Source organism: Canis lupus, chromosome 6 (assembly GCF_003254725.2).
Source record: "Canis lupus dingo isolate Sandy chromosome 6, ASM325472v2, whole genome shotgun sequence".
Taxonomy (NCBI): domain Eukaryota; kingdom Metazoa; phylum Chordata; class Mammalia; order Carnivora; family Canidae; genus Canis; species Canis lupus.
In genome coordinates this window covers 59,257,630-59,270,402 of record NC_064248.1, presented here as the reverse complement: position 1 = coordinate 59,270,402, position 12,773 = coordinate 59,257,630, and the positions used below count along the sequence as shown (strand labels likewise).

General features: G+C 37.1%; 1 protein-coding gene across 4 annotated transcripts in view; it reads right to left on the bottom strand.

Annotated features, from left to right (window-relative positions):
* The window catches only part of KYAT3 (kynurenine aminotransferase 3), a 63,522-nt gene that overhangs the window by 18,451 nt on the left and 32,298 nt on the right, over positions 1 to 12,773 (bottom strand). For all 4 annotated transcript variants that reach the window (XM_025417738.3, XM_025417739.3, XM_025417740.3 and 1 more), the window contains 4 exons: positions 9,105 to 9,254; positions 6,341 to 6,427; positions 5,432 to 5,557; positions 5,214 to 5,334 (listed from right to left, as the gene is read on the bottom strand). In XM_025417738.3, coding sequence (XP_025273523.3) covers positions 5,214 to 5,334; positions 5,432 to 5,557; positions 6,341 to 6,427; positions 9,105 to 9,254 — 484 coding nt within the window. The remainder of the gene's footprint in view (positions 1 to 5,213; positions 5,335 to 5,431; positions 5,558 to 6,340; positions 6,428 to 9,104; positions 9,255 to 12,773) is intronic.

Below are 12,773 nucleotides of genomic sequence, written 5' to 3'. Positions count from 1 at the left end.
CTCAGTGGTTGACCATCTGCCTTTGATTCAGGTCATGATCCTGGGGTCCTGAGATCAAGTCTCACAATGGGCTGCCCACAGGGAGCCTGCTTCTCTCTTTGTGTCTCTCATGAATAAATAAATAAAGTTTTTGAATGAATGAATGAATGAATGAATGAATGAATAAAAAAAGAAAGTAATAATATATATCCCAAACCAGGAAGGTCTAGTAATAAGAACAATATTTAGAAAAAAAATTCTTTGAAAATAATAATCACCCAGAGAAATGAACACAGTCCTAACATGTTTTCGTGATAAATTATATACAAAGGGAATCAAAACTACTTACATGTCAACTGTAGAGTTTTTTTTTCCAGAAAATATCAAGTTATAGGCATAATATTTTTTAAGAAAGGGTTAAGTCATTTGGATGATTATTTTAGCCATCTGAGAGTGGATGTCTTTTTTATTCAGCAGTAAACTGATCAACTGAATAACTTACAAAGAATTTTATACTAATTATCCAGATGCTAGAAGATTCATATATCAATATCAATGTATTAATAGAATTTTTTTCTAGAGAGGGTTTTTTTTTTTTTTTTGTTAACCTTTCAGTCAGAAAGGTTATTTTACAGAAACCAGGAGAGATCATTTGAATCAAGAATCTGATCCAGGAACAAATTCTACTACTTCAATAAAAAGGGCCCTAAGGAATTTTAAAACATACGGATGTTCATGTCCTTTCCATCTCAGAGATTTGGGGAGCTACAGAAATTCATGTAAACAGAGCAGAATACCACAGCATTGTCTGTGAATCTACAGACCTTTTTACAAAAAAACTGCAGGTCTGATCATTTAAAAAAATGCCTAGGGGCACCTGGCTGGTTCAGTTGGTAGAGCATGCAACTCTTGATCTCAGAGTTGTGAGTTCAAGCTCCATGTTGGGTGTTGTGATTATTTAAAAACAAAAGCAAAAATAAAAACAAAAAAAGCTAGGGGCACCTGGCTGGCTCAGCTGGAGAAGCATGGCATTCTTGGTTGTGAGTTCAAGCCTCACAATGGGTGTAGAGATTACTTAAATGAATATATAAAAACAAAATAAAAACCAAACCCAAAACACCAGTTATAGTGTTGGTATGCTTGCTCGCATTTATATCTGAACGGCAACTAATTGTTCTTTGCACTTCTCATCTATGACCCATGATCCTTAAATCAGCCATGGCAGCTAGATGAGTCATTCACAGGTGGCTTAGGCTTCAGTGGAAGTCAGATAAAGATTAGAGACACGAGGATGAGTGCTACCCCAGGGAAAACTCTCAGTGAAAGCATGAGGATGATGTTAATTCATGATGTATGGCTAGAAAGCCTCAGTGTGTTATATTAAAGAAATACTATCACACTCTGCAAATTGATGAAATAGCCATTTTGCATCTTTCGTGTAACAAAGGCCACTGTATTTGATAGAATAGCTAAGTTTTCATGGAACCAAACTGTACTTTCTAAATAATTTTTTTTTTTTGCTTATGGGCTGTTACAACAACTAAAAATTCTGAGTTAAAAATGTATGTCTTGATATCTGCAGCAAGTAATATCTGCTACATTTCTACTATGATGGCTTCTATAACATGAGGTTTAAACAGTGTAATAAAGGTTCAAATAATAAATCTCAAGATCATTTATCTTTATTTTTAAACTTTTTAAAGGAAGATTTTATTTATTTGAGAAAGAGAGAGAGTGTGTGCACATACAAGGGGTAGAGAGAGAAGCAGGCTCCTTGGTGAGCAGGGAGCCCGATGCAGGACTCCATCCCAGGATATCAGGATAATGACCTGAGCTGAAGGTAGATGCTTAACTGACAGAGCCCCCCAGGTTCCCAAGATCATTTAAAGTTATCTATTGGAAAAATATTGCTAAACTGAGTTAACTAAAACTCTAAAGATTTGAGGGATTATTGCATAGACATGGACATATGTTTTATGTTAAATAAAAACTGTATTCAGAAATCAGATGCAAAAAAAAAAAGAAATTAGATGCTTATTCCTCTCTCTGCTTAATTATTGAAATTACAAAAAATTAGTTGTCCATATTGATCTGATTTTCGCCCAGAAATAGTTCAAATGACCTCAGAGATCATCGAAAAGAAGGGTGAAGATGAACTCTATTGCAATTTGACACATAACAGCAGTTTGCTGTGTCAAAGCACCACCACACCTTGCAAATCTCTGGCTGTCTTCTGTTTATCCAGTCTTCCTGACAAAATGCTCTTCTGTGGGTTCCACCATCAACAAAATTTTGTTGACTGACAAAACTGTTTCCCCTCACAATTCGATCCTATCAGGCCTATAATTCCACTTGTCTCCAGACATCTCCATGTCTCACAGACACTAAAACTTAGCAAGACTAAAGCAGGAGAGGCAGGAGTATTCCTTACTCCTCACAGATCTCCTCCTGAGCACATCTCCACCTCTGCTTAAGAGCCTCATCATTGCCAAGGGGGCCGGACCAGAGGTCTCAGAATCATACCTGCTTGTTCCCTTCCCATCTACAAATGCTATACTCTGTCCTACCCCCGCCCATTGTTTTGACTATTAAATAACCCACAAGCATCAACCCTACTGCTAGCAAATCTGACTCATTTCAGATCCTCACCTATACTGGTTTTTAGCTTTATAAAACAAATCCAATCACATAACCAATTCCCCTGCCTTGGCACACCTCTTGTAGCAGTTCTCAAAGTACGCTCATTAGAACTTTGGTGATCAAACTAATGTGGATAATTCTTTTAAAATCAATTTTAAGTTTTCTTCCGTGAAATTTTCTTAGCACTTAAAATAAGTACTATTTACCTGATAGCATATGCTACCATCAGTGAAACAAATGAACATTTATAGCAAGTGAATACTAATGGCAAAATTAAAAAAAAAAACCTCTGATGTATTTATTTCAATGGCTCTTTGTTATAAATATGCAGTGAACTGTGATTCTTTTTTTTTTTTTTAATTTTCATTTATTTATGATAGTCACAGAGAGAGAGAGAGAGAGGCAGAGACATAGGCAGAAGGAGAAGCAGGCTCCATGCACCGGCAGCCCGACGTGGGATTCGATCCCGGGTCTCCAGGATCGCGCCCTGGGCCAAAGGCAGGCGCCAAACCGCTGCGCCACCCAGGGATCCCTGAACTGTGATTCTTTTTATTTTTTTTTAATTTTATTTATTTATTTTTTTCTTTTTATTTATTTATGATAGTCACAGAGAGAGAGAGAGACAGAGACACAGGCAGAGGGAGAAGCAGGCTCCATGCACTGGGAGCCTGATGTGGGATTCAATCCTGGGTCTCCAGGATCGCGCCCTAGGCCAAAGGCAGGCGCCAAACCGCTGCGCCACCTAGGGATCCCTGAACTGTGATTCTTATATTGACTTTCATTTTTTAAAATTTTTAAAAAGATTTTATTTATTTATTTATTCATGAGAGACATGGAGAGAGGGGGAGAGAGAGAAAGAGAGGCAGAGACACAGGCAGAGGGAGAAGCAGGCTCCATGCAGAGAGCGTGACTTGGGACTCAATCCCAGGTCTCCAGGATCATGCCCTGGGCTGAAGGTAGCGCTAGAACGGTGAGCCACCCGGGCTGCCCTTATACTGACTTTTAAAAAAAAATATTTATTTTAGGGAGAGAGAGCGAGAGAGCGAGCATGTTTGCATGCTCAACCGGGGAAAAGGACAGAGGGAGAAAATCTTCAAGCAGGCTTTCCACTAAGCATGGAGCCCCACGCAGGGCTCAATCTCACAACTCTGAGATCATGACCTGAGTCAAAACCAGAGTTGGATGCTCAACCCACTGAACCACCCAGGAGCCCCTAATGAATTCTTCTAATTATTATATTCCTGTTAGGAAAACTGCTTCTTGTGGTAGAAACAATATATCCTTATTTCAAGATGTGAACTTTGTGGCTTTGAGGTGCTCTCTATTGAGGCTTTGGGCTTCAGAACCATTGACCCCCTCCACAAGTTTAAGCTCTGTTCTCATATTCAAGGCTGTCCGAATTACCTCTACTTTTCCATTATCATCTGTGCCTGTTATATTCTTATAAACCACTCGTGCTATATCTTGACCTGTTATATCTCCTTGCCTCATATCTGATAATGAATTTTCTTTCTACCTCTCTGCTTAAACAAATTCCATCTTTTGCCCACTCCTTTTTTGATCCCCTCAAGCACTTGCTTTGTCCTATTTCTACAATTTATAATGCACCATAGGGATAATTATGATATATGCAACTATTGATATATAAGTGCACTAATTTTTTTATTTATTGATTTCTGCGACAGTGATTTTAGTTTCCCTTTCCTTTTGCATTTCTATTCATTTATTCATCAGTTGCATTCTGATCATCTGATCATCATCACGTGCAAGATCCTCTCCTGGAAACTGGAGATTCAGAAGACATGAAAACAAACAGAAATCACTATGTTCTAGCACGTAGAAGTAAACAATATAGATCTTCACATTCATTATAAAGGAAAAAAACAGAACAGGAAGAAAAAAAAAGCAAAGCAATGCTGGAAGGAAAACTTGTAACTATCTTAAGTGTGGCCATAAAACTGGCATCTGAATAACCCTGGGGGAAGTGAGAGACTGAGCCATGTGGATATCTAGGGGGAAAAGTGTTTCTGGCATTGGAAGGGCAAGTGCAAAGATCCAAAGTCTGCAGCCTAGCATACAGTCTTATAGTTGATATCAGTTTGAACAACTCCAGAAGACACTGAAGCACTTGTGAGATGGCCAAGTAGTGATTAAGAATTCCCAGCCAAGAATCAAGGATCAAGCAGCAATAGCTTACTGGCCCTGCAATTTTCTCTTGTTGATTTGGCATTTTGGCAAACTGCTCAGCATAGACAGTCCTGCTTGGGAACAAGTAAGCTCCCTGTATCTTATGTACCAAGCCATAGATGGATTCTTGATAAAAAGCCAAGGATATAGCTCAGAGTATGACTTCTCTGGTTTCATAGCTTTATAGTATGATCCAAAAATCTCTTCCCCTTAGTTTATACTCCTTGTTCTTCAATCTGTTTATTAATTCACTCAAGCATCATTTATTCAAATACCATTTAAGTGCTCATATGGACAGCTACCCATTGCAAGGACTATTTTAAAGCTGTTCTGGGATCCTTTCCAATCAGTTGTTCCACACGTGCCCAAACACATTTAGATTTGTGACTCTATGTAATAACCAGTACCTATTTTTAAATGCTTATTTCCAGTATATACAAGCCATTCATAAACCTCATCACTGATGCAGAGTGTGTCATATTTGATGCAAAGGTCAGCAATTACTTGGAGTTCCTCTTTGGTATATACCTATATGTATAAAGAAAATAAGAGAGCAGAGCCAATTATGATTAAACATGTGAGAAAATGATAGGTCAGAAGCTGTAAAAAGAGATCAAAGACTCACCTTACCAATGGGGTTATGTGGAGTATTCAGTATAATGGCTTTGGTTTTAGAATTAAATTTACTTGCCAGTTCTTGAGGATCCAAAGTCCAGTCAGAACTAGACCATTTTTTCCCATCAACAGGTTTCTAAGTATTAAGAATCAAAATGTGATTTAATTCAATTAATTCATGTTTGCTGTCTTACAAATAAATAACCTAACTGGGAAAAATATTAGAGAAAGGTAAGGCAAAGGTAACTGAATACATGACTAACAAAGAAAATAAACAGAAATCACTAAGCCTGGGGAGCCCAAGAGGACTTGAGTCTCATGCTCACACATATTAAATGTGAAAATAAACTCTGTCCACATAAACAGCTGTTAAAGTATCTGTATTCCTTCAAAGGAGCCAGCTATAACTATGGTTAACATGTTTAGTATAATATAAGAGTCTGTGATTCACCTCATGTATTATTTATTTTAGTAAGATTTTTAAAAAGACAGTGTAGCACACTTTATTAAATTCCTAAAAATAATAGCAAAAAAAATAAAAAATCACTTCATTCAGAATTCAAAAAGCATTTATGGAGCACCCAGCATACACCATACACTGTTAGTCACTGGGGAGTGGTGCTATAAAAGTGAGTTAGAAATGGTTTCTGAGCTGGTGGTGCTCATGTTGGTGGGGGAGCCACATAACTACAAAAGATAACATTACATATAATATGAATGCTAATACAACAGAGACACATAGCAAACACAGGATAAAGTAATAAAAGTTGCCCTTTTGAAGATGTTGATTACCTTTAGCCTAGTAGAGATACATAATAAATCCCAAAATGTAAACAAAGTAGAAATTTTATCAGGGACAAAGTAATTATATATATTTTCAAAACACCTTAAAGCATGTGAATGGTACTGGCAAACTTACAGATCTTAGGGGAATAAAAACAGGTGTTCCTCCAGCCATTCTCACCATTGGCTCATAGCAGTCATAGAAAGGCACTATTATTATGACCTAAAATAAAACCAAATAAGAAAATAACATATCAATTATTCATTCATTAAAAAAATCTGTGTACCTACTATGTGTAAGGTATCATACTACATGCTGAGATGCAGCAGTGAAAAAGCTGGCCTTCCTTGTTTTCATGGAGCTAACGGCCAAATGGAAGAGACTTTTTTTTTTTTTTTTTTAAGAGACACAGAGAGAGAGAGAGGCAGGGACACAAGCAGAGGGAGAAGCAGGCTCCATGCAGAGAGCCCGACGTGGGACTTGATCCCCGGTCTCCAGGTTCAGGTCCTAGGTTGAAGGCAGCACTAAACCGCTGAGCCACCCGGGCTGTCCAGGAGAGAGAGAATCTTAAACAGGTTCCATGTCCAGCCTGATAGGGAGCTTGATCTTACAACCCTAAGATCATGATCTGAGTTGAGATCAAGAGTTAGGTACTTGGGGATCCCTGGGTGGCTCAGCGGTTGAGCATCTATCTGCCTTTGGCCCAGGTGTGATGCTGGAGACCCAGGATTGAGTCCCACATCAGGCCCCTTGCATGGAGCCTGCTTCTCCCTCTGCCTGTGCCTCTGCTTCTCTCTGTGTCTATCATGAATAAATAAATAAAATCTTTAAAAATAAATAAACCTTAAAAAAATAAATAAATAAATAAACCTTAAAAAAAAAAGTTAGGTACTTAACCAACTGAGCTACCCAGGTGCCCCTCTTTTTAAAGCTAGTAATATTTCACGAAAATTTCATATTATTATAGTTTTAATATTTGTTATTTTAATGGCTATTTGGGAGTCTTCTGAATTCTAGAAGTTTTTTTTTTTTTTTTTTTTTTTTTTTTTTTTTTTTAATTTGCTTGTATAAATAACAATGCTGAGGTGCCTGGGTGGCTCAGGTGGTTGAATGTCGACTCTTGATTTCAGAATCTTTGTTCCCTTTGGGAAGAGATCCTTCCCTCAGGTGGACTGTAAGTTCTTAATTAGTCTGTGAAATTCTCAGGGACCAGGATGACCTATCTTTGAACTCTGGTGAGAAACACTGTGCCTGATTTGAAGTGAGAGTTCAATAAAGGAAAATAAATTGGGGAGGCAAGGAGGTAAAATTGAAAGAATATACTTGACACTCTTTGCCGTAATTTCTTTATTTTTATGACGGGAATAATTCCCTTCTCTTTTTTTAAAGAGTATTTACTGAACACTGAGTATTTTAGGGACTGGCAGTACAGCAATAAACTGGTTCCCTTGGAACTTATATTCTACAGAGAGACACAATAAACCAGAAAAGACAGAAGTAAATTAGATAATTTCAGATACTAATAAATGCTATAAAGAATATAAAACAGGTCAACGTGATAGAAAGTGATCAGATACAGTGATCAGGGAAGAATGAACAAAGAAAAGAAGGTCAAGGGCTGAGCCTCTAGATGCTCCAGCAGAGTGCAGAAGGAGGACGCAACAAAGGATTAACAACATCAAAGAATGAGATAAAACTTCCAACTAGTTTATAGGATTAAAGGAGATTACGTATATGAAAGTATACCTATACTTCCTTAAGATGTTTCTTTAAGTAGTTTATTGTCTGGCATAGTAGAGGGAATTAGAGATGTAAAAGAATAACATAATACAAAGTTAATAGCAGTATCTTTTATATAAGAGGCACAGATAAAGTGCCGCGAGAGCTCAAAGAAAGGAATTAACAACAACACAGATCAGGGTAAATATTCATTCCTCAGACTCTGCTTAAGCAATGCCTCTCTGGAGTTTTCCAGGCCTGCATTAGCAGAGCCATCACCACCATAACTTACACATTCTCCGTTACTATTACATGCATTCCTATTCACCAGTTTGCCAGTATCTCTTCTACTAGTGGGAAACTCCTTCCACACAGACTTAAAAAAAAATCTCCCATGGTGCCTAGTACAGGAGATCCTCAGTGATTTCTGAATGAATGAAGAGGTCAGAAAATACTGAAGCAGAGGTATTGGAATGATAATGGGGACATGGGAGCAGAGACTGAATTTGGGGCCATGTGGGTCATAGCACTAAAGCAAAAATCACTCATCCTTTTTTGTTACACATGGTGCTGCTAACAATGCCAGGCACTAAAACATACTAACCAAGTGCTTGCTGATTGAGTTCAGATAAGGGTAATTTTAGTAGTGCAAATGAAAGAGCCATTTTCCCCATCATTGCTAGCCCCTTCCAGTTACCCTTATCTAAACAGGCTGTAAATATAAGAACGAGTCACATGCAACAAAATAGATGAATCTCAGAGACATAATGATAAATGAAAGAAGCTGTTCAAGAATACATACTGTGTGATTCCATTTATATCAGGTTAAAGAGCAGGTAAAATGAGCCTATGGTGATAGAAGATAGAAGAGTAGTTACCTCTGGGAGAATATAAACTAGGAAGGGGTAAAAGGGAGCCTTTTGGGTGCTGGAAATGTACTGTATTTTCATCTGGTATGTGGTTACATGGATATACACACACACACATATAAATATACACATGTAAAAAATTTATCAAGCTGAATACTTAGTATCTATGAATTTTACTTGTGTGTACTATACTTCAAAAATTATTAAAAATAGAGTGTGGAAAAAATAGAGTGTGAAATAAGTAAAAGACTCAAAGGCAGTATAAATGATAACGATTGATATAGGTAAGATGATAATATTAATATACTTACTTCGTCTCCCTCATCAATTAATCCTTGAATGGCATTAAAAAGAGATCCATATGCTCCTATTGTTACAAGGATTTCTTTATTTGGATTGATTGGATTTTGATAAAATTTTTCATATAAGCAGGATAAAGCTTTCACAAGTGATGGATGACCCTGTTGAGTACAAAAGAAGAAAAAAAAAACCCTTGAATTTGATTATGGGATCTACCTGGAAGTATTCTGGATCTAAAATGAAAGAATTTTTAAAAGTTGGTTTTATCTTTATAATTATCCAAAGAAAATTTGTATTTTTTAATGGAAATAAAAAACATTTTCCCCTACTTTCAGAGGATTCCTACATCAATGGTCATAAAAACTTGCTAAGGACTAATAAAAATCCTATTAACCAATTGGTTTTGGAATTTTAAAAAGTTCCAACCTATTTGCTTTGATAAAAATTGACTTCAGTATCAAATGTACTTTTGATAGCAATCAAATCACATTCAATTACTTTATTGTTGACAATAATTAAATCAGATTGGATAGAGTTGGACTTTTTCCCCAGTTAAAAGAAGGAAACCTGCATTGTCTATATATCCTGAATCTATTCTTCCATGTTACCAGAGAGGCTATTATGCCAACCAATGGACTATGCAGAGAGGGCAAAGTAAATTCCTCAAAGAAATGCACATTAGTGCTCATGTGAGAGTAAATGTTAGGAGGAAGTAGGATATTCTTCACCACTGTGATAGCCTAGAGGGGAGGATTCATCCAAGCGAACAATGTTCCTCAGGAGGAATGAAAAGAATATAAATGCGCAAAGTCTGAGGCATGTAGGAAGTCTTAACTCCTTGATTAGCTCTTCCTCGATTCTTCTCTTCTTCTATGTTCGCTGCTCTCCCCCTCTTTCTCTTTCTTTTCCTTTCCTTTTCTCCTCCTTGTCTTATTTGGCATTGAAGTCAGTATTTCTTATTTTTCCTGCCTAGCATGTGGCTCCTTTTTTTGCTTTTGGAGAACCACCTTCATATTTTGTCAGTTGCAAGTGAGAGTCCAAGTGCAGAGCATGTGCCTTTTTTGCAAAGCACCTAGGGCTCTGGAGGAATAAACTGGGTCAGGACACAGGACAAGGAGGCTAGTGGAATATACCCCAGGTTTACAAAGTAAAATAGTCTTTGGTTGTTCTAAGTTATCTATTCTAGTTTACATGAAAGGGAGGTATGTTTTGTTAAAGATACTTTTGTTTGTCACCTTTGGTAGAATGTTGGCTAGTATGTCACAGATCTTCACCCAATTAAAATCAATAAAAACAAAGCTATAGCACATTTTTCATATTTTGAAATTAGGAGATATTATAATATTAGAGAAACTGGGTATAATTAATAATAGGGAAGGTGACGGAACATAGCCAGTAAACTTAAAAGTAATAGCAAGAGAAAAACACTACTTAAATTCAAGTTCCACAAAATATACATGATTTGTGAAAAGAGCAAGAGAAGATTGTCACCACTCCCAGAAATCCAAACTTTCCTTTGAATTTCATTTTAATCACAGGTCTAACAAATTCTAGCGAAGGATGATCTGAAAGCCACCATAAACACTACACATCTTTCCTCAGAATGATAAGGGTCTGTGTTCTAAAAATTTTTTAATTACAAAAACAATGCATGCATCATATAATAAATAAAACTAGGCAAAGATGTGTTAAAAATCATTATGATCTCTCCTCAACACTTCCTTCCCATTCCCCTGAGGTGACGAATGTCATCCACAGCCTGGTGACAGTGCAAATGCCATCCCCTGTGCTTATTCCAATATAAAAACAGATATGTTTACAAAAACTGGAAAATATTTATTTTTAATTTTTTTACTTTAAATTCAATTTGCCAACATATAGCATAACACCCAGTGCTTATCTCCCATCACACTGGAAAATATTTTAAAAATGGGCATAGGTTACAGCAAAGGAAACAATCAGCAAAACTAAAAGGCAACCCAGGGAATGGGAGAAGATATTCGCAAATGACATATCAGATAAAGGGCTAGTATTCAGAAACTATAAAGAATCTTTCAAGCTCAATACCAAAACAATAAAAAATCCAGTCAAGAAATGGGCAGAAGATATGAACAGACATTTCTCCAAAGAAGACATACTAATGGCAATAGACACATGAAAAAATGCTCAACCTCACTCATCATCAGGAAAATACAAATCAAAACTACCAGTCAGAATGGCTAAAACTAACAACTCAGGAAGCAATGGATGTTAGTGAAGATGTGGAGAAAGGGGAACCCACTTGCTCTGTTGGTAGGAATGCAAACTGGTGCAGCCACTCTGGAAAACAGTGTGGAGGTTCCTCAAGTTAAAATTTGAGCTACCCTATGATCCAGCAATTTGCACTACTAGGTATTTATCCAAAAGATACAAAAGTGCGGATTCAAAGGGGCACTTGCACCCCAATGTTTATAGCAGCAATGTCCACAATAGCCAAAATATGGAAAGAGCCCAGATGTTCACCAACAGATGAACAGTTAAAGAAGATGTGGTATGTATACACACACAATGGAATATACAGCCATCAAACAGAATGAAATCTTGCCATTTGCAACGACATGGATGGAACTAGAGTATTATGCTAAGTGAAATTAGTCACAGAAAGACAAATACCATATGATTTCACTCATATGTTGAATTTAAGAAACAAAACAGATGAACCTAAGGGAAGGAGGAAAGGAAAAATAAAAGAAGATAAAAACAGAGAGGGAGGCAAATCATAAGAGACCCTAAACTGTAGGAAACAAATTAAGGGTTGCTGGGGGAGAGGTGAGTGGGGTGATGGGCATTAAGGAGGGCACTTGATGTAATGACCACTGGGTGTTATATACAACTGATAATTCTACCCCGAAACTAATAATACACTATATGTTAACTAAATTGAATTTAAACAAAAAATTTTTTTTTTAAGTTGTTTTTTTTTTTTTTTTATTTTTTATTTATTTTTGACAGTCACACAGAGAGAGAGAGAGAGGCAGAGACACAGGCAGAGGGAGAAGCAGGCTCCATGCACCGGGAGCCCAACGTGGGATTCGATCCCGGGTCTCCAGGATCGCGCCCTGGGCCAAAGGCAGGCGCTAAACCGCTGCGCCACCCAGGGATCCCCTAAACAAAAATTTTTAAAAATACAAAGGGGCAAATTAATCAAACTTAATTTACAAAATTCAAGACTGGGTCAGATATGCCTCAAGGCCATAGTCTGCCAAACTCCATTAAGGATCAATTTAGGGAGAACTGACTACAATATTTTATTTCCCAATCCATGAATATCATATACCACTCCATTCAAAGTTTTGTAGTTTTTGTTGTATAGATCTTGCATATATTTTAAAAATTCTGTTCAAATACTTAACATTTTGGGATGCTATTGTAAATGGTATTTTTTTAAAATTTTACTTTCCAGCTGTTCATTTTTAGCATACAGGTTTCTGTACATTGGCCTTGTGTCCTTCAATCCTGCTCAATTGTGGTAGTAAGTTGTGGTAGTTTTTTGGTAGAATCTAGGGATCTTTGGATATCCTAGGTATTTCATCACAGAAGTACAGGGATTGGCAGAGAAGCAGAGAGGAAGAAAGTAACTAGCTGAAAATAAAATATTAATTAAGAGGCCAGTGCTGAGGCTGCATGTGTTAATGGGAGAG